Genomic DNA, 27,314 nt, shown 5'->3' with positions numbered 1-27,314 from the left:
CTCCCCCCCCCCCCCCAGTACCTCCCAGTACCTCCCAGTACCTGTCTCCCCGGGCTACTGGGTGACGACTGGGTGCCCCCCCCTCCCCCCGGGCTCAGGGTGCCCCCCCCACTCCCCTCCCCTCCCCCACTCCCCTCCCCCTCCCCCCCCCCCGGGGTTATTTTTAACGCCGTGACGTCAGCGGGGCGGCACGTGGCGGCGCCAGGACGGCTGGGGCCCCTCCCCCAGTAAATACCAGTAACACCCCCAGTAACTCCCAGTAACCCTCAGCCCCCCAGTAAATACCAGTAACCCCACCCAGTAAATACCAGTAAACCCCCCAGGAACTCCCAGTACCTCCCAGTAACCCCCCGGTTACTCCCAGTACCTCCCAGTGACCCTCCCAGCGCCCCCCAGTATCACACCAGTACCACCAGTAACTCCCAGTACCCCCCCAGTACCTCCCAGTAATTCCCCCAGTAACCCCCTCCAGTACCTCCAGTAACCCCCTCAGTGCCCCCCAGTCCCCCCAATAACCCCCCACTACCCCCCAGTACCCCTCCGGTAACGCCCAGTATCCCCCCCAGTCCCTCCCAGTAACCGCCCCAGTACCTCCCAGTCCCCCCAGACCCCCAGTAACCACCCAGTACCTCCCAGTAACCCCCCAGTACTTTTCCAGTACCCCCCAGTCCCTCCCAGTCCCCCCACTAACCTCCCCAGTACCTCCCAGTAACCCCCAGTCCCTCCCAGTGCACCCCAGTAACCTCCCAATCCCTCCCAGTACCCCCCAGTATCCCCCTCAGTACCTCCCAGTAACCCCCAGTCCCCCCACTATCCCCCCAGTGCCTCCCAGGACCCCCCAGTAACCTCCCAGTCCCTCCCAGTGCCCTCCAGTAACTCCCAGTACCCCTCCCAGTACCTTTCCAGTCCCCCCCAGTCCCTCCCAGTCCCTCCACTATCCCTCCCAGTGTCTCCCAGTCCCCCCACTAACCTCCCCAGTCCCTCCCAGTACCCCCCAGTAACCTCCCAATCCTTCCCAGTACCCCCCCAGTATCCCCCTCAGTACCTCCCAGTAACCCCCAGTCCCCCCACTATCCCCCCAGTGCCTCCCAGGACCCCCCAGTAACCTCCCAGTCCCTCCCAGTGCCCTCCAGTAACTCCCAGTACCCCCCCCAGTACCTTTCCAGTCCCCCCCAGTCCCTCCCAGTCCCCCCACTATCCCTCCCCGTGCCTCCCAGTACCCCCCAGTAACCTCCCAATCCCTCCCAGTACCCCCCCGTAACCTCCCAATCCCTCCCAGTATCCCCCTCAGTACCTCCCAGTAACCCCCCAGTCCCCCCACTATCCCCCCAGTGCCTCCCAGTAACCCCCAGTAACCTCCCAATACCTCCCAGTAACCCCCCAATACCTCCCCAGTAACCCCCCAGTCCCCCCACTATCCCCCCAGTGCTTCCCAGTACCTCCCAGTCCCTCCCAGTGCCCTCCAGTAACTCCCAGTACCTTTCCAGTCCCCCCAGTCCCTCCCAGTCCCCCCACTATCCCCCCAGTGTCCTCCCAGTAACCCCAGTAACCTCCCAGTCCCTCCCAGTGCCCTCCAGTAACTCCCAGTACCCCCCCAGTACCTTTCCAGTCCCCCCAGTCCCTCCCAGTCCCCCCACTATCCCCCCAGTGCCTCCCAGGACCCCCCAGTAACCTCCCAGTCCCTCCCAGTGCCCTCCAGTAACTCCCAGTACCCCCCCAGTACCTTTCCAGTCCCCCCCAGTCCCTCCCAGTCCCTCCACTATCCCTCCCAGTCCCTCCCAGTCCCCCCACTAACCTCCCCAATCCCTCCCAGTACCCCCCAGTAACCTCCCAATCCCTCCCAGTACCCCCCAGTACCTCCCAGTAACCCCCAGTCCCCCCACTATCCCCCCAGTGCCTCCCAGGACCCCCCAGTAACCTCCCAGTCCCTCCCAGTTCCCTCCAGTAACTCCCAGTACTCCCCCCAGTACCTTTCCAGTCCCCCCCAGTCCCTCCCAGTCCCCCCACTATCCCTCCCAGTGCCTCCCAGTACCCCCCGTAACCTCCCAATACCTCCCAGTACCCCCCAGTATCCACCTCAGTACCTCCCAGTAACCCCCCAGTCCCCCCACTATCCCTCCCAGTGCCTCCTAGTACCCCCCAGTAACCTCCCAATCCCTCCCAGTACCCCCCAGTATCCCCCTCAGTACCTCCCAGTAACCCCCCAATCCCACCACTATCCCTCCCAGTGCCTCCCATTGCCTCCCAGTACCTTCCCAGTCCCCCCCAATCCCCCCCAGTCCCCCCCCCAGTATCCCCCCCCAGTACCTCCCAGTCCCCCCACCAACCCCCCCAATCCCTCCCAGTCCCTCCCAGTTCCCCCCCCCCCAGACAATGCCCCATTGTCCCTCCCTTGGCCTCGTGCCAGGCCCCAACAGCGGCCCCATTGTCCCGGGGGGGCGGGGCCGGGGGGCGTGGCCAGACGAGAAGGGGGCGTGGCCTCGCCACAAGTAGGCGTGGTCTCGAGGCCACGCCCACCCCACCCCCCCCCCCCCATTACGCCACGATCGGCAGCGCCGCGATCGAGACCGGAGCCGAAAAGGGGGGGCGGGGGGGAGGGTGCGGGGGGGCGCTGAGGGGTTTTTTTTTGGGGGGGGGCTCCCCCAGATTTTGGGGGGGGGGGGCTCTAGGGGGGAGGCAGGTTTGGGGGGGTAGAGGTTGGGGGGGGCGGGTTTTGGGGGGGAGATTTGGGGGGGGCACTTTGGGGGGGTGAGGGGGTTTTTTGGGGGGGGGGCAGATTTTTTTGGGGGGGTCAGATTTTTTGGGGGGGGTCAGGGTTTTTTAAGGGGGGGGAGGTTTGGAGGGGGCAGGTTTAAAAGGGGGGGAGTTTTAAGGGGGGGGCCAGATTCGGGGGGGGGGATTTAGGGGTGTCGGGGGGGTTAATTTTTGGGGGGGTGTATTTTTTTGGGGGGGGGTGTCCATGGGGACTTGGGGGTGTCGCGGGGCCCCCCCGCTGCTCTTTGTTCTCTTGTTACTGACGGGTAAGGGGGGGCCGGGGGGGATCATTTTTGGGGGGGGTGGAGGGGGATTGGGGTCACCCCGGGGGGGGGGGGGCCCCCGATTGTTCTGGGGGGTGCGAATGTGACCGGGAGAGCGCGATCTGCCGGGGGGGGGCTGGGCTGCCCCGGGGGCTGCCCCCCCGCCTGGCCACGCTGTGAGTGACCCCCCCACACACCCCCCTTTTCCTTGGGGGGGGGGGGCACCCCACTTTCCTAAACCTCCCCCTCCGCCACCCTTGGGACCCCCCCCCCCTTATGGGATTCCCTCTCTCCCCCCCCCCCCCCCGAACCCCCTTTTGGGGACTCCCCCCGCCCCATGGGACCCCCCCCCCTCCCCCCCACTCGGGATCCCCCCGTGGGACCCCCCGGAACCCCCACCCGAACCCCCTTTTTGAGACCCCCCCCATTCCCTTTGGGCCCCCCCCCCCATGGGACCCCCCCCTTCTGGGACCCCCCCCGAACCCCCTTTTGGGGACCCCCCCCATGGGATTCCCCCCCCAAACCCCTTCTAAGGGACCCCCCCCCCTTTTGACACCCCCCCATGAGACACCCCCTCCCCGAACCCCCCTTTTGGGACCCCCCCGGGACCCCTCCATGAGAAACAACCCCCCCCCGAACCCCTCTTTTGGGGACCCTCCTTTTGGGGACCCCCCTATGAGACCCCTCCAGGTACCCCCCCGCACCCCCTTTTTGGGGACCCCCCCCTTTTGGGGACCCCCTGCCCCCCTCCACCCCATTTTTGGGGACCCCCCACGGGATCCCCCCCCTGCCCCCCCCATTTTTGGGGACCCCTCCTTGAACCCCCCTAATGGGGCCCCCCTGGGACTCCGCCCCCTCCGAGGCCCCGCCCCTCCCCGTGGGCACCCCCTGACGTCATGGCAGGAAGCCCCGCCCCCTGCACGCGAGGGGACTGGGGGGGGGGGCGGGTTGGCCCAGTTTAGCCCAGTTTAATCCTGGTTTAGCCCAGTTTAGTCCTGGTTTAGCCCAATTTAGGTCTGGTTTAGCCCAATTTAGGTCTGGTTTAGACCAGTTTAGACCAGTTTAGCCCTTGCGTAGCCCAGTTTAGCCCAGTTCAGGACTGGTTTGGCACAGTTTAGTCCTGGTTTAGCCGGGTTTAGTCCTGGTTTAGCCCAGTTCGGGACTGGTTTAGCCCAGTTTAGCCCTGGTTTAGCCCAGTTTAGCCCAGCTCAGGATTGGTTTGGTGCAGCTTAGTCCTGGTTTAGCCCAGTTTACTCCTGGTTTAGTCCTAGTTTAGCCCAGTTCAGGACTGGTTTAGCCCAGTTTAGCCCAGTTTAGTCCTCGTTTCTCCCAGTTTAGCCCAGCTCAGGACTGGTTTGGCTCAGTTTAGTCCTGGTTTATCCCAGTTTAGTCCTAGTTTAGCCCAGTTCAGAACTGGTTTGGCCTAGTTTAGTCCTGATATATCCCGGTTTAGACCAGTTTAGTCCTGGTTTATCCCAGTTCAGTCCTAGTTTAGCCCAATTCAGGACTGGTTTATCCCAGTTTAGTCCTCGTTTCTCCCAGTTTAGCCCAGTTCAGGACTGGTTTGGCCCAGTTTACCCCTGGTTTAGCCCAGTTTAGCGCAGTTCAGGACCAGCGCATCCCAGTTTAGCCCAGTTCGGTCCTACTTTCTCCCAGTTTAGCCCAGTTCGGGACTGATTTGGCCCAGTTTAGCCCAGTTTGACACCTTTCCCCTCCCAGTTTGGCCCAGTTTGGTCCAGTTTAGCCCCGTTTCTGCAGGTCCCTGGTGCGGTGGCACATCGACGTCCTGGGCGAGGGCAGCTTCCGCGACACCCCGGCCCTGCAGCTGCTGTAAGGTCCCCGACGTGTCCCCATGGTGTCCCCAAGGTCCCCATGGTGTCCCCAAATCCCCATGCCATCCCCAACACGTCCCCAAGGTCTCCATGTTGTCCCCAACGTGTCCCCAGCATGTTCTTGAGGTCCCCATGGTGTCCCCAAGGTCCCCATGGTGTCCCCAGCACGTCCCCAAGGTCTCTACATTGTCCCCAACGTGTCCCCAGCATGTTCTTGAAGTCCCCATGATGTCCCCAAGGTCCCTATGGTGTCCCCAACACGTCCCCAAGGTCTCTACATTGTCCCCAACTTGTCCTCAGCATGTTCTTGAGGTCCCCATGGTGTCCCCAACACATCCCCAAGGTCTCCAAGATGTCCCCAAGATGTCTCCAAGGTCCCTGAAGTGTCCCCAGGGTCCCTCATGGTGTCCCCAAGGTCCCCAGGATGTCCCCAAGGTCCTCAGGATGTCCCCAAGGTCCCTCACAAGATGTCCCCAAGGTCTCCAAGATGTCCCCATGAAGTCCCCATGGTCCTTCATGGTGTCTCCAAGGTCCCTGAGGTGTCCCTAAGGTCTCCAAGATATCCCCAAGGTCCCTCACAAGATGTCCCCAAGGTCCCCAGGATGTCCCCAAGGTCCCTGACGTGTCCCCAAAGTCCCCCGAGAGTCTCTGGGGTGTCCCCAGGGTGTCCCCAGGGGTGGCAGTGAGGTGTCCCCACAGGTTGGTCACTGCTGGGCGTCTGGGAACCATCGGGGATGGGGCCTTCACTGGGCTGGTGCTGCTGGAGTACCTGTGAGTGGGACTGGGAGGGCACTGGGAAGGACTGGGAGGGAACTGGGGGGACACTGGGAGGGACTGGGAGGCACTGGGGGGCACTGGGAAGGACTGGGAGGGGACTGGGAGGGCACTGGGAAGGACTGGGATGTACTGGGAGGGCACTGGGAAGGACTGGGAGGGCACTGGGGGGACACTGGGAGGGACTGGGAGGCACTGGGGGGCACTGGGAGGGGACTGGATAGTCACTGGGAGGGACTGGGAGGTACTGGGGGGACACTGGGAAGGACTGGGAGGGGAGTGGGGGCACTGGGAGGCACTGGGAGGACACTGGGAGGGACTGGGGGGGCACTGGGAGGGACTGTGAAGGACTGGGAGGTACTGGGGGGGCACTGGGGTGGGACTGGGAGGCACTGAGGTGGGACTGGGAGGTACTGGGGAGGCACTGGGAGGGACTGGGCTGTACTGGGAGGTACTGGGGGCAGTAGGGGGTTCTGGGGACTGGTCTGTACTGGTCCGTACTGGTCCGTACTGGGGCAGTGGGGTGTCAGCGGTGCCGGTGTCCCCAGGTTCATCGAGGACAACGACGTGGGGACCATCGCCCCCACCGCGCTGCGGGGACTGCGGGGGCTGCTCTACCTGTGAGCACGGGGACACGGGGACACGGGGGGACACGGGGGGACACAGGGACATGGGGGACATGGGGACACGGGGGGACACGGGGGGACATGGGGGGACATGGGGGGACACGGGGGACACGTGGACATGGGGACATGGGGACACATAGGGACATGGGGACACGGGGGACACGGGGGGACACGGGGGACACGGGGACATGGGGGGACACGGGGACATGGGGGGACATGGGGGGACACGGGGGATGCCCTTGGGGACACCCTGGGGACACATTGGGGATGCTGGGGACGAGTTGGAGATGTCCCTGGGGACACTGGGGACACCCTGGGATGGTCCTCCCCTGTCCTTGGGTGTCCCCATGTCCCACCATGTCCCACCGTGTCCCCATGTCCCCCTCATGTCCCCATGTCCCACCATGTCCCACCATGTCCCATCATGTCTCCATGTCCCCATGTCCCTCCATGTCCCCATGTCCCCCTCATGTCCCCATGTCCCACCATGTCCCATCATGTCTCCATGTCCCCATGTCCCCCCATGTCCCCATGTCCCCCCATGTCTCCATGTCCCCATGTCCCATCATGTCCCCACGTCCACCATGTCCCACCATGTGCCCATGTCCCCCATGTCCCACCATGTCCCCACATCCACCATGTCCCACCATGTCCCCATGTCCCCCCATGTCCCCATGTCTCCATGTCCCCCGCCATGTCCCCCCCATGTCCCACCATGTCCCCCCCAATGTCCCCGCAGGAGCCTGGCCAACAACCGCCTGGAGACGCTGCCCCGGGGCCTCTTCCAGGGGCTGGAGACCCTGACCCAGCTGTGGGTGACACGGGGGGAGGCCACATGGGATGGGGGGACACGGAACGGGGGGCACGGGATGTGGGGACAGGGGGGGGGCACGGGGACGGGGGGGACATGGGGACATGGGGACGGATAGGGGACGTGGGGACATGGGGGGACATGGGATGTGGGGACACGGGGGGACATGGGGGGGATGTTGAGTGACACCAGCGTGGGTGTGGGGCTTTACTGAGAGGCACTGGGATGTACTGGGAGGGACTGGAGAGGGACACTGGGGGGATATGGGGGGGACACTGGGGACATGGGGGGTCCCAGGGGTCCTGGGGGACATGAGGGGGACACTGGGGACATGGGGGGTCCTGGGGGACATGGGGGGACATTGGGGACATGGGGGGGATTTTGGGGACATGGGGGGTCCTGGGGGACATGGGGGGACATTGGGGACATGGGGGGACACTGGGGGCTCCTGGGGGGTCCCAGGGGACATGGGGGGGACACTGGGGACATGGGGGGTCCCGGGGGTCAGACTGACGCGGGGGGGGGGGCAGGGACCTGCGGGGGAACCCCTTCCAGTGCGACTGTCGCCTGCGCTGGCTGGTGGCCTGGTTGGGCAGCGCCACCCCCCCCGCCGAATCGGGGCGCTGCCGGGGTCCCCCCCACCGGCAGGGCACCCCCCTGGCCCAGCTCCAACCCCGGGACTTCCACTGCCTCGTCTCTGGTACGGCCCGCACCCCCAGGGACCCCCCAATCCTGCGCCCCTGGGGACCCCCCAGTCCTGCACCCCTGGGGACCCCCCAATCCTGCGCTCCTGGGGACCCCCCCAATCCTGCGCCCCTGGGGACCCCCCAATCCTGGATCCCTGGGGACCCCCCAGTCCTGGATCCCTGGGGACCCCCCCCCCAATCCTGCACCCCCACGGACCCCCCAGTCCTGGATTCCTGGGGACCCCCCAGTCCTGCACCCCTGGGAGCCCCCAATCCTGCACCACAGGGACCCCCCCAATCCTGCGCCACAGGGGTCCCCCCAATCCTGGATCCCTGGGGCCCCCCCAATCCCAGATCCTGGGGTCCCCCAATCCCACACCCCTGGGAGCCCCCCAGTCCTGCACCCCTGGGGTTCCCCCAATCCTGGATCCCTGGGGTCCCCCATTCCTGCACCCCTGGGGTTCCCCAATGTTGGATCCCTGGATCCCCCAATCCCAGTCACCTGGGGTCCCCCCAATCCTGGATCCCTGGGGTCCCCCATTCCCACACCTCTGGGGTCCCCCCAATCCTGGATCCCTGGGCTCCCCCCAGTCCCGGTCTTCTGGGGTCGCCCCGTCCCAGAAACCTGGGGTCCCCCCATCCCAATCACTCGGGGTCCCCCCAATCCCAGATCCCCCCATCCCGGTCACCTGGGGTCCCCCCATCCCAATCACTTGGGGTCCCCCCAATCCCAGATCCCCCCATCCTGGTCACCTTCATCCTCTCCCCAGGGTGGGACGATGGAGAAGGGGTTGGGGAGGGGGTGTGCAGTGGGGTTGTCAGGGTGGCACCCCAAGAGCTGACGGAGGGGTGGGGGGGTCCCCGCAGAGCTGAGACCCTTCCAGTCGCTGCCCTTCTCCTCACTGGCGGCCGAACCCTTCGCCCTGGGGGGGCACCCAGGGGTGGCCCTTGCCCAGCCCTTCGCTGGTGCCTGCGCTCTCCTGGAGTGGGACCAGTTGGCCGGGCGTTTTCGAGCCCCCACCATCATCAATGGTGAGTCCCGACACCCCAAAAACCCCACCCTGATAAAGAGGAATCCCAAAAAGATCTGGAGGGACTTCAAAAATAGTCAGGAAGGGGTCCAAAAATGGTCCGAGGGGTCTCAAAAATGGTCTGAGGAACCTCAAAAATGGTCTGAGGGATCTCAAAAATGGTCTGAGGAACCTCAAAACTCACCCTGCTAAAGAGGAATCCCCAAGAGATCTGGAGGGACTTCAAAAATAGTCAGGAAGGGGTCCAAAAATGGTCTGAGGGATCTCAATAATGGTCTGAGTGACCTCAAAAATGGTCTGAGGAACCTCAGAAATAGTCCAAGGAACCTCAAAAATGGTCTGAGGGACCTCAAAGATGACATAAAGACACCAAAAATGCTCTGGTGGACCCCAAAACCTATGCTGACACTCTAAAAAATGACCTGGAGGATGCCAAAAATGGTCTGAGGAACCTCAAAAATGTCCTGGAGGTCCTCAAATATGCCCTGGGGACACCAAAACCCATGGTAACACCCCATGAAGATCTCCCTGATGTCCCCATAGGATCATGGCCACCACCCCCTCCCCAGTGTCCCCATGGTGTCATCACCATCACCCCAACGTCCCTGATGTCCCCAGAGTTGTCCCCATCACCCCAACATCCTTGATGTCCCCGTAGAGTTGTCTCCATCGCCTTGTCCCCTCGGGTCATCTCCACCACCCCCCCTTCCTACCATCACCCATGTCCTTGTCCCTACAGGCTCGTCACCGGTGGCCTGTCACCCCCTGCAGCTGGGAGGGGCGTTGGTGGTGGTGGTGGCCCAACTCAGTGGTGGCTCGGCCGTCTGGCGTCGGGCTGGTGGCCCCGGTAGCCGTTTCGTCCGGTTGCAAGCGTTGGGGAGCGGTCGGTTGAGACGTCCCCACGCGGTGGCCAGCGCCCGTCTTGGAGGTCACTGGTACCTTGGGGTGGCCGATAGCTCCAAAGGTGGCACCAGCACCCTCTTCCGGTGGGGTGGACGGGGCTTCTACCCCCACCAAGCCCTACGGCCGTGGCACCGTGACACCCACCTGGAGTTCCTGGAGCTTGGAGGACGACCGGCTTTGGTGGTCTGCAGCGGCACGCGGAGACCCTTGGTCTACCGGTGGAGTGGGGCGGCCTTCGCGCCCCACACGGACATCCCCCACGTGCCGGATGTCTACGCGGCGAAACACTTCCGCTTGCGAGGACACGTCTTCCTCTGCTTGACCCGCTTCCTGGGGGACGCCAAGGTGAGGGTGGGGCTGGAGGCGGGGGGACATCTAGAACTGTCATGTGTTCATGGGGGGCCACCAGCATCGGAGGTCCACAGGGGGCCATCAGGGTGGGGGGTCTATCACCATCTCATGTCCGTGAGGGTCTATCACCATCATGTGTTCATGGGGGGCCACCAGGGTCATGGGTCCATTGGGGTCCATCACCATCATGTGTCCATGGGGGTCCATCACCGTCACATGTCCATTGGGGTCTATCGCCATCATGTGTTCATGGGGGACCACCAGGGTCATGAGTCCGTGGGGGTCTATCACCATCATGTGTCCATTGGGGTCCATCACCATCATGTGTTCATGGGGGTCCATCACCATCACATGTCCATTGGGGTCTATCACCATCATGTGTTCATGGGGGGCCACCAGGGTCATGGGTCCATTGGGGTCCATCACCATCATGTGTCCATAGGGGTCCATCACCGTCACATGTCCATTGGGGTCTATCGCCATCATGTGTTCATGGGGGACCACCAGGGTCATGAGTCCGTGGGGGGTCTATCACCATCATGTGTTCATGGGGGGCCACCAGGGTCATGGGTCCATTGGGGTCCATCACCATCACATGTCCATTTGGGTCCATCACCATCATGTGTCCATGGAAGGCCACCAGGGTCATGGGTCCATGGAGGTCCATCACCACCACATGTCCATGGAGTTCATATGTCCATGGGGTCCATCTTCATCACTTGTTTACCATGCCCATATGAACCCTTCCCATGATGCTCTTGGCCTTATGCAGCCCTTCCCCTAATGCCCACCACCCAACCCAACCCAACCCTTCCCATGATGACCACAGCCCAACCAAACCTTTCTGAGATGCTCACCACCCAACCCAACCCTTCCCACGATGACCACAGCCCAACCAAACCTTTCTGAGATGCCCACCACCCAACTTCCCCACGGTGGCCACCACCCAACCTTTGCCTTCTTCTGCTGCCCACCACCCACACCAACCCTTCCCATGGTTCTCTGTGTCCAGGTGATGCGCTGGGAGGGTTCCATGTTCCGAGAGGTGCAGCAGGTGCCAGCACGGGGCTCGATGGTCTTCCAACCATTGGCGTTGGCCGGACAACGCTACGTCATCCTGGGCAATGACTATGCCCCAAGCCGCGTCTACCGCCTTGGTCCTGGTGGTCACCTGGAGCCCACCCAGGAGCTGTTGACCCCCACGCCACGTGCCTTCACCCCTCTCTCCTTGGGTCACCGTCATTTTTTGGTGGCCTCCAGCTTCAAGGGAGCCACCCAGATCTACCGGCACGTCACCGTGGACTTGGGAGCTTGAAGGATGGCGAGCGTCACGTTGTGGTGGCCGAGGGACATCAAGCTGGACGTCGTCATGGAGTTGGGGACGTCAAAAGTCACAGCAGAGAGGTGAGTGCCTGAAGGACATGGGGACATCTGCCATTATGGATCTGGGCACTTGAGGGACACGGGGACATCAAAGGTCACGTTGTCCTGGAGCTGGGCACCTGAGGGACGTGGGGACATCGGCCATCACGTCACTATGGACCTGGGTGCCTGAGGGACACGGGGACCCGGAGAACATGGAGACATCAAGTGGTAGGTCACCATGGACGTGGGCACCTGAGGGACGTGGAGAGGTCCCGTCAACGTGAACCTGTGTCCCTGAAGGGCATGGGGACACCAGTCGTGATGTCACCGTGGGTCTGAGGAACACAGGGACGTCAACCGCCACGTCATTGTGGACCTGGGTGCTCGAAGGACATGGGGACGCCATGTCAGCATGGATCTGGGGGACGTCAACTGTCACTTCATCGTGGACCTGGGCACTTGGGACATGGGGACATCAACCAGGGACACCTGAGGGACACGGCCATCAGCCATCACATCGCCACAGACGTGGCACCTGAGGGACACGGGGACATCAACCGTCATGTCACCTCACCATGAGGAGGTGACATGAAGGACATGGGGACATCCCACGGTCACTGTGTCCCCACGGATGTGGGCACCTCCGTACCTGAGGGCCACCATGGACCTGGGCACCAGAGGGATGCGGGGACAGTGGCCACCATGTCACTGTGGACATGCGGGTGTCACCTTATCCCCTCCTGGGGTCCCCGTCCACCCAACATTGTCCCCAGTGTCACCATTTGCTCCATGCCACCCCCGTCCACAATGCCACCGTTGGCCCAGTGTCACCTTGTCACCTCCTGCTGCCACCATCTACCCGATGGCCCCAAGTCCACCATCAACTCAACGTCACCATTGGCCCTGTGTCACCCTGCCACCTCCTGGTGCCACCATCTACCTGATGTCCCCAAGACTGCCATCAACCCAATGCCACCATTGTCCACGTGTCACCCTGCCACCTCCCGCTGCCACCATCTACCCGATGTCCCCAAAGCTGCTGTCAACCCAATGTCACCATTGTCCATGTGTCACCCTGTCACCTCCTGCTGCCACCATCAACCCAACGTCACCATTGGCCCCGTGTCACCCTGCCACCTCCTGGTGCCACCATCTACCTGATGTCCCCAAGACTGCCATCAACCCAATGTCACTATCATCCACATGTCACCCTGTCACCTCCTGGTGTCACCATCAACCTGACATCCCCAAGGCCACCATCAACCCAATGTCACCATTGGCCCTGTGTCACCCTGCCACCTCCTGGTGCCACCATCATCCTAACGTCACCATTGTCCATGTGTCACCCTGCCACCTCCTGGTGCCACCATCAACCCAATGTCACCATTGTCCATGTGTCACCCTGCCACCTCCTGGTGCCACCATCTACCTGATGTCCCCAAGGCCACCATCAACCCGTCACCATTGTCCACATGTCACCCTGTCACCTCCTGGTGCCACCATCAACCCAATGTCACCATCATCCACATGTCACCCTGTCACCTCCTGGTGTCACCATCAACCTGACATCCCCAAGGCCACCAATCAACCCAATGTCACCATTGGCCCTGTGTCACCCTGCCACCTCCTGGTGCCACCATCATCCCAACGTCACCATTGTCCGTGTGTCACCCTGCCACCTCCTGGTGCCACCATCAACCCGACGTCCCCAAGGCCACCATCCGCCCCACGCCACCCTGTCCCCTCCAGGTGCCACCACCCACCCAACTCATCCCCAGTGCCACCACTGCCCCCCTTGTCCCTCTGTCCCCTCCTCGTCCTCCCTGATGCCACCGCAGGGGACGTTCCCCCTGAAATAACCAAATTTCCTTTTTTTTAACTTTTTTTTTATTAATTTCCCCTTTTCTTGGCTTTTTTGGGGGAGATTTCACCCCAAAATAAACCTGCTCCTCCTCCCCGTCTCTCCGTGTCCTTGGGGGCCACCCCCGGGCTTGGGGACACTTGGGGACACCTCAGCATGTGCCGGTGGGTCCTGCAGAGAGTGGTGGGGTCAGGGGACATGGGGGGGGGGGGGAAACCGGTGTCCCCTGGGGGTGACAAGGAGGGGACTCACCGGGGACAACCAGGTGGGACGTCTCCGGAGGGGGGGGACAACGGCGGCTGCGGGAGGGGTCAGGGGGGTTGTGACAACTCGATGTCCCCGTGTGCCACCATGTCCCCATGTCCCACCATGTCCCCAATGTCCTCCCATGTCCTCCATGCCCCCGATGTCCCCAACATCCTCCATGACCCCCATGTCCTCCCATGTCCCCAATGTCCCTCTGTGTCCCCCATGTCCCCAATGTCCCCAACGTCCTCCCATGTCTCCAACGTCCTCAACATCCTTCATGTCCCCAATGTCCCCCATGTCCCCAATGTCCTCCTGTGTCCCCAACATCCCCCATGTCCCCAATGTCCTCCCATGTCCTCCATGCCCCCGATGTCCTCAACATCCTCCATGACCCCCTGTCCCCCCATGTCCCCAATGTCCCCCTGTGTCCCCCCATGTCCCCAATGTCCCCAACGTCCTCCCATGTCCCCAACATCCTCCACGTCCTCCACGTCCTCAATGTCCTCCTGTGTCCCCAACGTCCTCCATGACCCCAATGTCCTCCCATGTCCCCCAATGTCCCCAACGTTCTCCATGTCCCCAATGTCCCCCCGTGTCCCCAACGTCCCCCATGTCCCACCTGGCTTTGCTCCGGCACTTGCACTTCCCACCTGGGAAGGGACACGAGAGGTGACGGGTGGGGGACACACACACACACATATGTCACACCCCCCCAGGTGACATCACACCAGGGGACTCCCTGGGGACCACCCCAGTGACACAGTGACCCCCCCCAGGTGACACAAAGATCCCCCCAAAGTGACACATGGGGACACCCCCAGTGACACATGGGGACACCCCCCCAGGTGATGCACGGGGACCCCCCCCAGGTGACACGGGGACCCCCCCAGGTGACGCCCCGGTGACACTCACTGAGCAGGACGATGACGCCGATGACGCAGAGGACGGCGGCCACCACCAGCCCCGCCACGCGCAGGCGGTGCCAGTCTGGGGACACACACACACACACACACACACACGCAATGGGGGGACCCCCCTGTCACCCCCCCACACCTTGGGGACCCCCCGTCACCCCCCTGGGGACCCCCCTTCCCATCCCCCTTGGGACCCCCCGCCATCCCCCTTTTTGGGGACCCCCCTCTCCCCCCCCTTGGGGACCCCCCCCATCACCCCATTTTTGGGGACCCCCCTCTCCCCCCCCTTGGGGACCCCCCCGTCACCCCCTTTTTGGGGACCCCCCTCTCCCCCCCCTTGGGGACCCCCGTCACCCCCTTTTTGGGGCCCCCCAGTGCCCCCCCTCACCATACTGGAAGGGACTGGTGGCATCTGGGGGGGGAAGGGGAGGGGTCAGAGGGTCCCCTTGGGGACACCAGTATGAACCCCCCCATTCCCAGTATGAACCACCCACTCCCAGTATAGCCCCCCATTCCCAGTATGACCCCCCCATTCCCAGTATGAACCCCCCCATCCCAGTACGAACCACCCCTGTATAACCCCCACTCCCAGTATAGCCCCCCCATTCCCAGTATGAACCACCCCACTCCCAGTATGAACCCCCCCATTCCCAGTATGACCCCCCCAATATGACCCTCACTCCCAGTATGACCTTCCCCCCTTCCCAGTATGACCCACCCACACTCCCAGTATAACCCCCCCATATAACCCCCACTCCCAGTATAGCCCCCCCCATTCCCAGTATGAACCCCCCCATTCCCAGTATGAACCAACCCTGTATGACCCCCACTCCCAGTATAGCCCCCCCCATTCCCAGTATGAACCCCCCCATTCCCAGTATGAACCAACCCTGTATGACCCCCACTCCCAGTATAGCCCCCCCCACTCCCAGTATGAACCCCCCATTCCCAGTATGAACCTCCCATTCCCAGTATAAATCCCCTGTATAACCCCCACTCCCAGTATAGCCCCCCCACTCCCAGTATGAACCCCCCCATTCCCAGTATGACCCCCCTGTATGACCCCCATTCCCAGTATAACCCCCTCATTCCCAGTATGACCCCCCCACATGGCCCCACACTCCCAGTATGAACCCCCCCGCTCCCAGTATGACCCCCCCTGCTCCCAGTATGAACCCCCCTGTATGACCCCCACTCCCAGTATAGCCCCCCATTCCCAGTATGGCCCCCCCCACTCCCAGTACAGCCCCTCCCCTCCTCCCAGTTTGGCCCAGTTTGGCCCAGTCACTCACCAGGGGGGAGGGGGTTCCCTCTCACTGGGTAAAAAACTGGGGGGGGGGACAAAAACCAGTTTGGGAGGGTCAATGGTCCCAGTGCCTCCCAGTTCCCTCCCAGTCCTCCCCCAGTTCCCTCCAATTCCCCCCAGTTTCACCAGTCCCTCCCCAGTTCCCTCCCAGTTCCCCACCAGCTCCCCCCAGTTTCCCCCAGTTACCCCCAGTTCCCCCCCAGTCCCTCCCATTTGCTCCCAGTCCCACCCAGTTTCCCCCACAGTACCACCACAGTACCTCCCAGTTGCTCCCAGTACCCTCCCAGTCCCCCCCCAGTTGCTCCCAGTCCCCTCCCCAATCCCTCCCAGTCCCCCCCCGTACCACCCCACTACCTCCCAGTCCCTCCCAGTTGCTCCCAGTTTCCTCCCCAATCCCTCCCAGTCCCCCCCCGTACCACCCCACTACCTCCCAGTCCCTCCCAGTTGCTCCCAGTTTCCTCCCAGTCCCTCCCAGTTGCTTCCAGTACCTCTCAGTCCCCCCCTAGTCCCACCCAGTTTCCCTCCCAGTTGCTCCCAGTCCCCCCCAGTACCCCCCCAGTCCCTCCCATGTGCTCCCAGTCCCTCCCAGTCCCCCCCAGTCCCACCCAGTTTCCCTCCCAGTCCCCCCCCAGTCCCTCCCAGTTGCTCCCAGTCCCCCCAGTCCCTCCCAGTCCCCCCCTAGTCCCACCCAGTTTCCCTCCCAGTTGCTCCCAGTCCCCCCCAGTACCCCCCCAGTCCCTCCCAGTTGCTCCCAGTCCCTCCCAGTCCCCCCCACTTTCCCTCCCAGTTGCTCCCAGTCCGTCCCAGTCCCTCCCAGTTGCTCCCAGTCCCCCCCCCACTCCCTCCCAGTTGCTCCCAGTCCCTCCCAATACCTCCCAGCAGCACCAGGACCCCCAGGCTGCCCCGCACCATCCTGTGACCTTTGACCCCTGCGGATGGGAGGGGGGTGTTGGGAGGGGGGTGTTGGGTGGGGGTTGGGGTGCCCGCTCCTCCCCCCACGCTCTCAGCCGGCCGGGTGGGGGAGGGGCGGGTGAGTCACGCGGATTCCTGCGTGGGGCGGGTGCCTCGGGGGGGGGGGGGCACATCCTGCACCCTTGGGTGCCTCATGGGAGGGGGGGGGCACGAGGGTGCCTTTTGGGTGTGGGGGGGTGGACCCCTGGGTGCTTTTGGGGGGGGGGCACATCGTGGGTGTCTGGGTGCCTTTTGGGTGGGTGGGGGGTGGACCCCTGGGTGCTTTTTGGGTGGGGGGAGCACGAGGGTGACCTATGGGGGGGGGGGGCACGGGGCGGATGAGTGGGGGGGGGGTCCCGTCTTGGGTGCTTTATGGGGGGGGGGGGGGCACATCCTGAACCCCTGGGTGCCTTTTGGGTGGGTGGGGTGGTCCCATCTTGGGTGCTTTGGGTGCGGGGGGGGGGGCACATCCTGCACCCCTGGGTGCTTTTTGGGTGGGGGGGGATCCCATCTTGGGTGTCTTTTGGGTGGGTGGGGGGGACACGGACACACACGAGGGTCCCTCGTGGGTGGGGGGGGGGCCGGACCCCTGGGTGCCTTTTGGGTGGGGTGTCACAACGCGGATGTCCGGGTCCTCCGTCCAAGTGCCCACCCCCCCCCCCACCCACGGGACCCCCCACCCGTGGGTGCCCCCACTCACCGTCCCACACCAGCAACGGGCAAACCAGGAATTTTGGGAAGGCGGGGGGGGGGGGGAGGAGCCAGACCCCACACCTGGGAGGGGGCGTGGCCACACCTGAGGGGGGCGGGGTCACAGTGGGGTTGGGGGAGGAGCCACAGCTGCCAGGACACGCCCCCTCCCCTCCCCCCAGTGCTCCATGGGGGCTGTAACCCCTCCCCTCCCCCCCCCCCAATTCAATAGCGCCTTGTTCTCCCCTCCCCCACCCGGCCGCCTTGACCTTGACCCCGGCTTTCACCCCCCCCTCCCCCCCACAAAGGTCCCATTGAACCCCCCCCCCCGCTGGGTGACGCCGGGGACACCCGGATGCCTCTAAGTGAGAGGGGTGACGGTGACACATTCCTGACCGACTGACAGCGAGGGGACCCCCGCGTCCGACTGTTGGCACCCCCGCTACACCCCCCACCCACCCACCCACCCGGGTGACACCGCACACCCCCACCCCCACCCCCCCCCCCCCCCCCCCGAGTTGTTCTGGTGCAGCTGTTGGGTGCCACCGGCTGTAGGCGGGTGCTGGGCGTCAACCGGTTGGAGCCCAGCCCAGCAGCGCGTTATCCGGGTGTTGTCCGGCTGTAACGCGGCGAGCGGACGGGCGAAGCGGCTGTTCACCGGGCGTAGTCTGACGTGGCGGCGCGGCGGTGCAAGGGTCAGGCGTTTGCCGGGTGTAGCGGTGCGTGAGCCGGGTGTTGCGCGGGGGTGGAATGCGACGTAGGGGTGTGTCAGCGCGCCGGCCGGCTGTGAACCGGGTGTAGCGTGGCGTGGTGGCATGGCGGTGCGTGAGCCGGCTGTTAACCGGGTGTAGTATGGCACGGTGGTGCATGAACCGGGTGTTAACCGGGTGTAGCGTGGCACGGTGGTGCGTGAGCTGGGTGTTAACCGGCTGTAGCGTGGTGTGGTGGCATGGCGGTGCGCGAGCTGGGTGTTAACTGGGTGTAGCGTGGCATGACGGTGTGTGAACCGGGTGTTAACTGGGTGTAGCGTGGCACGGCGGTGCGTGAGCTGGGTGTTAACTGGGTGTAGTATGGCACGATGGTGCATGAACCGGGTGTTAACTGCGTGTAGCGTAGTGTGGTGGCGTGAGCCGGTTGTTAACCAGGTGTAGCGTGGCATGATGATGCGTGAACCGGGTGTTAACCGGGTGTAGCGTGGCGTGGTGGCGTGAGCCAGGTGTTATCCGGGTGTAACATGGCACGATGGTGCATCAGCCAGGTGTTAACCATGTGTAGCGTGGCACAGTGGTGCGTGAGCCGGGTGTTAACCGAGTGTAGCATGGCACGGTGGTGTGTGAGCCAGGTGTTCTCCCAGTGTAGCCCGGTGTAGGAGCGTGCTAGCCGGGTGTTAACCGGGTGTAGGAAGTGAGTGGATGTTAGCCGGCTGTATATATGTCACGCTGGCGTGTGAGCCGGGTGTTGTCCCGGTGTCACGCGGTACAGTGGTGGGAGTTATCCGAGTGTAGCGCAGCGTGGCGGTGCGACGGCAAGCTCTGTGTCACCGTGCGTGCGTGTCAGTCGGTGCTGGGTGTCCCGGCACGCATCGGTTGTGTGTGTGTGTGTGCGCGCGTGTGTACACGGCTCCGCGTGTTGGTGCTGGGCCCGCGGTGGCATCAGCATCAGGCGGTGTCACCCCATGGCGAGAATTCCACACCCCCCCTTTCACGGGAACAGGCGGGGATGGGGACACCCGTGACGCGCGCGTCGTTGCCCACACGCGTGTGTACCAACACGCGCGCTCACACCCGCGCTGCTCGGTGACTCTTTTATTGATGTTTCCATGGTAACGTGTCCTCCGTGGTGGCGGGGCGGGGAGGGGGGAGCCAGTGTTAGGGGACCCAGGCGTCCGACTGTTGTCGTGTCCCCCCCCCCCAAAAAAAAGAACCCCGGCATCCGTGTCACTCCCTCCCCCCGCAGATGTACACCCTCTCCTTGGTGGTCCTGCGTTGGTCGGGTGTTGTCGTCGGGATGCTGGGGGTGAGCGATGGGGTGGGGGTGTTCTCCGTAAAAACCGGGGGTCCCTCGGTGGCGGTGAACTCGTCCACGCGGAAAATCCACCGCCCCGGTACCCCCACGTTACTTCTACGGCTGATGCGCAACACCTCCGGCGAGCGGGAACCCGGGATGTTGTAGTAGTGAACGTCGTCCCCGCTGTTGAACCCGGCCTGGCGACACACACACGCACGCACACACACACACGCGCACGGGGTGGGTGACGGGTGGGACGGGGACACCGCGGCGGGGGGGACGACACCACCGGGAGCTGTCGGGGTGTGAGGGGCTGTGGTTGTGCCCAAATCCCCTTAATTCTGCCCCAAATCCCTTGAATTTTGTCTAAAATAACTGTAACTCTGCCCAAATTCCCCTTAATTCTGCCCAAATTCCCCCTAATTCCGCCCCAAATCCCCCTGATTCTGTCTAAAATAACCTCAATTCTGACCAAATCCCCCTAATTCCACCCCAAATCCCCTTAATTCCACCCCAAATCCTCTTAATTCCACCCAAAATCCCCTTAGTTCCACCCAAAATCCCCTTAATTCCACCCCACATCGCCTTAATTTCACCCCAAATCCCCTTAATTCTGCCCCAATTCCCTTAATTCTGCCCCAATTCCCTTAATTCCATGCTAAATCCCCTTAATTCCACCCAAAATCCCTTTAATCTCACCTTAAATCCCATTAACTCCACCTCAAATCCCCTTAATTCTGCCCCAATCCCCTTAATTCCCATTCAAACCCCTTAATCCCACCCCAAATCCCCTTAATTCTGCCCCAATCCCATTAATTCCACCCCAAACCCCCTTAATCCTGCCCTAAATCCTCTTAATTGCACCTCAAATCCTTTTAATTCCATCCCAATCCCCTTAACACTGCTCAAACCTCATAATTCCACTCCAAATTCTCTTAATTCCACCCAAAATCCCCTTAATTCCACCCCAATTCCCCTTAACTCTGCCCTAATCCTCTTAATTCCACCCCAAATCCTTTTTATTCCACCCAAAATCCTCTTAATCCCACCCTAATCCCCTTAATCCTGCCCCAAATTCCCTTAATTCTGCCCCAGATCCCCTTAATTCTGTCTAAAATAACCTTAACTATGGCCAGATTCCCTTAATTCCTCCCCAAACCCCGTAGTTCCCCCCAAATCCCCTTATTTTCACCCCAAATTACCTTAATTCCACCCCAATTCCCTTAATTCTGCCCCAAATCCCCTTAATTCCACCCCAAATCTCCTTAATCCCACCCCAAATCTTAATTCTACCCTAAATCCCCTTAATTCCTACTCAAATCCCCTTAATTCTGCCCAACCTCCTAATTTCACCCCGAATCCCCTTAATCCCACCTGAAATCCCCTATAATTCCACCCCCAAATCCTTAATTCTGCCCTAATCCCCTTAATTCTGCTGCAGTTCCCTTAATCCCACCCAAAATCCCCTTAATTCCACCCCAATCCCCTTACGTCTGTCCAATCCTCCTAATTCCACCCCAAATCCCTTAATTCCACCTCAAATCCCCTTAATTCCACCCACATCCTCTTAATTCTGCCCAAATTCCCTAATTTCACCCCAGATGCCCTTAATTTCACCCCATACCCCCTCAACTCTGCCCAAATCCCCTTAATTCTGCCCCAAATCCCTTTAATACAACCCCAAATTCTCCTAATTCCACCCCAAATCCCCTTAATCCCACCTCAAATCCCCTTAATTCTGCTCCAAACCCCTAATTTCACCTTGAATCCCCTTAATCCCCCTCCAAATTCCCTTCATTCTGCTCCAAACCCCTAATTTCACCCCAAATCCCTTAATTTCACCCCAAAATCCCCTTAAACCTGCCCCAAATCCCCTTAATCCTGCCCCAAATTCTCCTAATCCCACTCCAAATCCTCTTAATCCCAGCCCAAATCCCCTTAATTCTGCTCTAAACCCCTAATTTCACCCCACATCTCCTTAATCCCACCCCAAATTCTCCTAATTTCACCCAAAATCCCTTAATCCCACCCCAAATCCTCTTAATCCTGCCCCAAATCCCTTAATCCTGCCCCAAATCCCCTTAATCCCACCCCAAACCCCCTTAATCCTGCCCCAAATTCTCCTAATCCCACCCCAAATCTCCTTAATTCTGCTCCAGACCCTAATTTCACCCAAAATCCCTTAATTTCACCCAAAATCTCCTTAATCCCAGCCCATATCCGCTGACCTCCACCCCCGCCAAGGTGGGTGACCCACATCCCTTTTGGGTGTCACCTCGGTGTCCCCCCCATGTCCCCGTCACCCACCTGGGCCGGGACACCCCCAAGGCCAGTGTGGGCGTCCCCGTTGTTGGCGATGCCCGTGGTCCATTGGATGTCACCATAGTTGAGCATGACGTAGGAGGTGACCTCATCGGTGGCCAGCACAGCCTGGAAGGTGTTCACCTACGGGGGGGGCGGACAGTAGAACATCACCATGTCACCATGTCACCGTGTCACCTAGACCCCCATCGTTGCCCCGTGTCCCCCACAATCTGGCCACCATCTCCACACCTCCATGTCCTCCTCGTTCACCATCCCCATGTTCCCCACATCCCCCATGACCCTGTGACCCACCCCTCTTTGTCCCCATCTCCTTGTGGCCCATCCCCAATGTCCCCACATCCCTCAATGTCCCCATACCCATGTCCCCACCACGATTGGAGGCCACCATGTTTGGAGGTCAAGATGGTTGACCACCCTCCCGTCCCCCACATCCCACAGGTGTCCCTGTCCCCATGTCCTTTTGGCCCATCCCCATGTCCCCACGTCCCTCAATGTCCCCATACCCATGTCCCCACTCCGTTGTTGTTGACCTGTAGAAGACAACCATCACCCCATGGTGACTCAGCCAGCACCCGTGGTGGCCCTCAACCATGGTGGCACCAACCGTGGTGGCCCCCCCGCCCCGCAGTGATGTGTCGTCAACCGTGGTGATCTCAGTCATGGTATCTCCCATCATGGTGACCCCAACCATGTTAACCCCCAACCATGGTGGCCTCAATGGCCACCATGCTTGGGGGTCAAGATGGCTGACCACTCTTCTGTCCCCCACGTCCCATGGGTGTCCCTGTCCCTACTCACACATCCCATGGGTGTCCCTGTCCCCATGGGTGTCCCTGTCCCCATGCCCTTGTGGCCCATCCCCATGTCCCCACGTCCCTCAATGTCCCCATACCCATGTCCCCACCATGATTGGAGGCCACCACACTTGCAAGTCAAGACGGTTGACCACCCTCCCGTCCCCCAACGTCCCACCTTGTTAGAGGCAGCTCCGAAGAAGGAGACACGATCCCAGGTGGCCACGAAAGCCCACGTGGGCTGAGGAGTTGGGTCAGGGTAGGTCACGGCGGCGGCCAGGTCACGGGCCAGGCGGGCCAGTAGCTCCGGCTTCCGGCTCTGCCGGTAGAAGACATTTCCTCCCAGTCTGGTGTCCACGTCGGCCCAGTATGGGGCCACAAAGGGCCGGTGGCCCGGCAGCGGGAAGGGTTCGGGGGTGAACTCGGGGACCCCCATCCCAAACGACACCACTCCGTTGTTGTTGACCTGTAGAAGACAACCATCACCCCATGGTGACTCAGCCAGCACCTGTGGTAGCCCTCAACCATGGTGGCCCTCAACCATGGTGGCACCAACCGTGGTGGCCCCCCCCCCGCAGTGATGTGTCTTCAACCGTGGTGATCCCAGTCATGGTATCTCCCATCATGGTGACCCCAACCATGGTAACCCCCAACCATGGTGGCCTCAACCATGGTGGCTCCCAACCATGATGTCTCCAAACCATGGTGGCCCCAAACATCTTGACCCCTCAACCATGGTGTCATCTACCCGTGGAGCCCCAGCTATGGTGTGTCCAACTGTGGTGGCCCCAACCCATGGTGACCCCCAACCCATGGTGGCCCCCAACCCATGGTGGCCTCCAACCCATGGTGACCCCCAAACCAGGGTTCCTCAACCCATAGTGTCTCCAACCCATGGTGTCTTCAACCGTGGTGGCCCAAACTCATGGTGTCCTCAACCCATGATGTCTCCAACCCATGAGTGTCACCCAGCCACGGCATCTCCACCTATGGAATCTCCAACCCAACGGTGTCCCAACCAAAGTGTCACCCAACTCATGGTGGCCCCCAACCCATGGTGGTGCCCAACCCTGGGGTCCCCAACCCATAGCACCCTCCTGCCCCTCCCACGCCATGGGGCCCAGGACCCACGTAGAGGGAGCGGTGGGCTTGTCCGTAGAAGGAGAAGATCTCCCAGAGGAAGATCTCGGGGCTCATCCCGTCGTCCTCATGTGGGGTGGCCTCGTCCCCAACATCTGGCCCAAAGGGGTAGAGCAGCCCACCTTGGGGGGGGGGGGGGGGGGCACCCATCAGTGACCCATGGCAAGGAGTGGGAACCCCGACGCCGTGGGTCTGGGACCTCCCAGTATGGGTCAGGGATCTCCTGGTGTGGGACTGGGACCTCCTGGTGTCACCTCAGAACCTCCCAGTATGGAACTGGGACCCCAATGTCACCTCGGAACCTCCCAGTATGGGCCCAGCAGCCCCTCACTCACCCGAGGGTCCCATGGGTGCCCCCCATGTCCCCACTCACCCGGGGGTCCCATGCGTGCCCCCCGTGTCCCCACTCACCCGAGGGTCCCATGGGTGCCCCCCATGTCCCCACGGTGTCTCCACTCCCCCAGAGGTCCCATGGGTGGCCCCCATGTCCCCGTGGTGTCCTCACTCACCCAGGGTCCCATGGGTGCCCCCCATGTCCCCACTCACCCAAGGGTCCCATGGGTGCCCCCTGTGTCCCCAGGCATCCCCACTCACCCGGGGGTCCCATGGGTGCCCCCCGTGTCCCTGTGGAGTCCCCACTCACCCGGCGGTCCCATGGGTGCCCCCTGTGTCCCCAGGGGTCCTCACTCACCCGGGGGTCCCATGGGTGCCCCCCGTGTCCCCACGGTGTCTCCACTCCCCCAGAGGTCCCATGGGTGGCCCCCATGTCCCCATGTCCCCACTCACCCAAGGGTCCCATGGGTGCCCCCTGTGTCCCCAGGCATCCCCACTCACCCGGGGGTCCCATGGGTGCCCCCCGTGTCCCTGTGGAGTCCCCACTCACCCGGCGGTCCCATGGGTGCCCCCTGTGTCCCCAGGGGTCCTCACTCACCCGGGGGTCCCATGGGTGCCCCCCATGTCCCCACGGTGTCTCCACTCCCCCAGAGGTCCCATGGGTGGCCCCCATGTCCCCATGTCCCCACTCACCCAAGGGTCCCATGGGTGCTCCCCATGTCCCCACTCCTGCGGGGGTCCCATGGGTGCCCCCCATGTCCCCACTCACCCAAGGGTCCCATGGGTGCCCCCTGTGTCCCCAGGGGTCATCACTCACCCGAGGGTCCCATGGGTGCCCCCCATGTCCCCACGGTGTCTCCACTCCCCCAGGGGTCCCATGGGTGTCCCCCATGTCCCCACTCACCCAAGGGTCCCATGGGTGCCCCCCATGTCCCTACTCACCCGGGGGTCCCATGGGTGCCCCCCGTGTCCCCAGGGGTCCCCACTCATCCACGCGGCCGAGGAGCAGCAGGAGGAGGAGGAGGAGGTGAGGAGCCTTCATCTGCCCAGGCCTGGGGGAGCGGGGGGTCAGGGGGGGGCTGGTCCCCACGGGTGGCCCTGTCCCCCCACACATGTCCCCACCGGTGTCCCTGTCCCCACCCATGTGTCCCCTCCGTGTCCTTGTCCCCACGGGTGTCCCTGTCCCCACACACATGTCCCCTCCGTGTCCTTGTCCCCACGGGTGTCCCTGTCCCCACACACATGTTCCCTCTGTGTCCTTGTCCCCACACACGCATCCCCTGCGTGTCCCTGTCCTCTGCGTGTCCTTGTCCCCACTCACACGTCCCACCGGTGTCCCTGTCCCCCTGCCCCACCATGTCCCCCCATGTCCCCCGTGTCCCCAGTTTCCCCGTGTCCCCCGTGTCCCCCCACTCACCGATGTCCCCCCATCCCCCCGTGTCCCCCCATGTCCCCCATGATCCCGTGTCCCCCCGTGTCCCCCTCACATCCCCCATGCCCCCCCATGTCCCCAATGTCCCCGTGCCCCCCCGTGTTCCCCCCACTCACCAATGTCCCTCCGTGTCCCTCCGTGCCCCCCCACTCACGACGTCCCCCCGTGTCCCCCCGTGCCCCCCCACTCACCGATGTCCCCCCGTGTCCCCCTGTGCCCCCCCACTCACCAATGTCCCCCCGTGTCCCCCCGTGCCCCCCCGTGCCCCCCCACTCACCGATGTCCCCGCCGCCCGTGGGTGCCCGCGGTGTGGCCGGAGCCGATTTATCCCCAGGGAGGGGACGGGGGGGGGGGACACAAGTGGGGGCGGGGGGGGACACACGGACACGGGTGGCACCTCCCAGGGCCCCGGGCGCTTCCGCCTCTGCCCACAGCACGAGTGGGGGGGACTGGGAGGGGAACTGGGGGGAACTGGGATGGACTGGGGGGGACTGGGAGGGACTGGGGGGGACTGGGGGGGGAACTGGGAGGGAGTTGGGGGGACTGGGGAGGGAACTGGAGGGGACTGGGGGGGAACTGAGGGGGGAACTGGGGGGGACTGGGATGGACTGGGATGGACTGGGAGGGACTGGGGGGGACTGGGATGGGACTGGGATGGACTGGGATGGACTGGGAGGGACTGGGATGGACTGGGATGGGACTGGGATGGACTGGGATGGACTGGGAGGGACTGGGATGGACTGGGGGGGGAACTGGAGGGGACTGGGGGGGACTGGGGGGGAACTGGGGGGGAACTGGGGGGGGACTGGTATGGACTGGGAGGGACTGGGGGGAGAACTGGGGGGGACTGGGATGAACTCGGAGGGACTGGGAGGGACTGGGAGGGACTGGGGGCAGAGTGGGACATGGTGGGGGGGGACTGGGATGGAATGGGGGGAACTGGGGGGGGACTGGGATGGACTGGGGGGGACTGGGACATGGGGGGGGAGACTGGAACCTGCTGGGGGGGGACTGGGATGGACTGGGAGGGACTGGGGGGAAGTGGGGGGGACTGGGAGGTCCCGGGGAGCGGACTGGGACATGGGGGGGGGGGGACTGGGATGGACTGGGATGGACTGGGAGGTCCTGAGGGGGCACTGCGTGGGGGAACTGGGGGGGACTGGGAGGCACTGGGACAAACTGGGAGGGATTGGGAAAAGGGTGGGGGAGGGACTGGGGATACTGGGGGAGACTGGTGTGGACTGGGGGAGACACTGGGGTGAACTGGGAGACACTGGGGGAGACTGGGGGTCATACTGGGGGAGACTGGGGTGAACTGGGAGACACTGGGGGAGACTGGGGTGAACTGGGAGACACATTTGGGGGGAGTGGGACATACTGGGGGGAACTGGGGAGACTGGGAGGGACTGGGGACACTGGGGGAGACTGGGGGTCATACTGGAGTCAGACTGGGGTGAACTGGGAGACACATTTGGGGTGAGTGGGACATACTGGGGTGAACTGGGAGATACTGGGGGAGACTGGGAGGGACTGGGAGGGACTGTGGGGCATACTGGGGGAGACTGGGGTGAACTGGGAGACACTGGGGGAGACTGGGAGGGACTGGGACAAACTGGGGGAGACAGGAAGGACCTGAGCAGGGGAAACTGGGATATACTGGGAGGAACTGGGAACACTGGGAAGGGAGCGCCCCCTCCCCCCCCCCCAGGGCACCCAAAAGATCCGGGAGCCTTGTCCCCTCCCCCTCCCCCACCCCCCACCCCTCCCCCACGCGTGGGTGGGGCCGTGACGTCAAATATTGACCCGCGTGGGGGGAAGGGGGGGGGCAGAGCACCCAAAGGTCCGGGAAACACCCACCCCTCCCCCCCTCAGGGCACCCAAAGATCCGGGACCCCCCCCCTCCGCCACCCCCACCC

At 62.9% G+C, this 27,314-nt stretch overlaps 4 protein-coding genes across 7 annotated transcripts; 2 read left to right on the top strand and 2 right to left on the bottom strand.

The window, feature by feature from the left end:
* Nucleotides 1-3,020: 3,020 nt before the first annotated feature.
* Nucleotides 3,021-13,351, top strand: LOC129196834 (leucine-rich repeat LGI family member 4-like; the record flags this gene model as incomplete). Its single annotated transcript, XM_054804805.1, has 9 exons — nucleotides 3,021-3,193; nucleotides 4,776-4,847; nucleotides 5,549-5,620; nucleotides 6,172-6,243; nucleotides 6,989-7,060; nucleotides 7,591-7,760; nucleotides 8,614-8,778; nucleotides 9,517-10,025; nucleotides 11,044-13,351. Coding segments are annotated over 9 exons (1,608 nt in total), but the record flags the coding sequence as incomplete, so codon positions are not given.
* On the top strand, nucleotides 12,028-13,351 carry LOC129197057 (uncharacterized). Its single transcript, XM_054805041.1, has 2 exons — nucleotides 12,028-13,000; nucleotides 13,056-13,351. Exons 1-2 carry the CDS (start codon nucleotides 12,028-12,030, stop codon nucleotides 13,253-13,255), a joined length of 1,173 nt encoding a protein of 390 aa, XP_054661016.1. The 3' UTR covers nucleotides 13,256-13,351.
* On the bottom strand, nucleotides 13,270-17,415 carry LOC129197058 (FXYD domain-containing ion transport regulator 3-like). Its single transcript, XM_054805043.1, has 8 exons — nucleotides 17,378-17,415; nucleotides 16,599-16,655; nucleotides 15,713-15,748; nucleotides 14,809-14,832; nucleotides 14,419-14,493; nucleotides 14,126-14,156; nucleotides 13,510-13,556; nucleotides 13,270-13,428 (listed from the first exon to the last, which is right to left on the bottom strand). Exons 2-8 carry the CDS (start codon nucleotides 16,636-16,638, stop codon nucleotides 13,409-13,411), a joined length of 273 nt encoding a protein of 90 aa, XP_054661018.1. The 5' UTR covers nucleotides 16,639-16,655; nucleotides 17,378-17,415; the 3' UTR covers nucleotides 13,270-13,408.
* A 1,741-nt stretch (nucleotides 17,416-19,156) lies between these two features.
* LOC129197037 (sushi, nidogen and EGF-like domain-containing protein 1) lies at nucleotides 19,157-25,796 on the bottom strand. 4 transcript variants are annotated; one of them, XM_054805004.1, is made up of 6 exons: nucleotides 25,676-25,796; nucleotides 24,909-25,018; nucleotides 23,625-23,755; nucleotides 22,672-22,959; nucleotides 21,682-21,819; nucleotides 19,157-19,571 (listed from the first exon to the last, which is right to left on the bottom strand). In XM_054805004.1, the coding sequence occupies exons 2-6, from the start codon at nucleotides 25,006-25,008 to the stop codon at nucleotides 19,305-19,307; spliced, it is 924 nt and encodes a 307-aa protein (XP_054660979.1). In that variant the 5' UTR covers nucleotides 25,009-25,018; nucleotides 25,676-25,796; the 3' UTR covers nucleotides 19,157-19,304. The 4 variants fall into 4 exon arrangements, with proteins under 4 accessions (XP_054660979.1, XP_054660982.1, XP_054660983.1 ...); XM_054805007.1 differs by lacking the exons at nucleotides 24,909-25,018; nucleotides 25,676-25,796 and adding an exon at nucleotides 24,700-24,724 and having other exon boundaries at nucleotides 23,625-23,757; XM_054805008.1 differs by lacking the exons at nucleotides 24,909-25,018; nucleotides 25,676-25,796 and adding an exon at nucleotides 24,565-24,594.
* Nucleotides 25,797-27,314: the final 1,518 nt, after the last annotated feature.

Source organism: Grus americana, chromosome 27 (assembly GCF_028858705.1).
Source record: "Grus americana isolate bGruAme1 chromosome 27, bGruAme1.mat, whole genome shotgun sequence".
Lineage (NCBI taxonomy): Eukaryota > Metazoa > Chordata > Aves > Gruiformes > Gruidae > Grus > Grus americana.
This window is presented reverse-complemented; position numbering and strand designations above follow the sequence as displayed.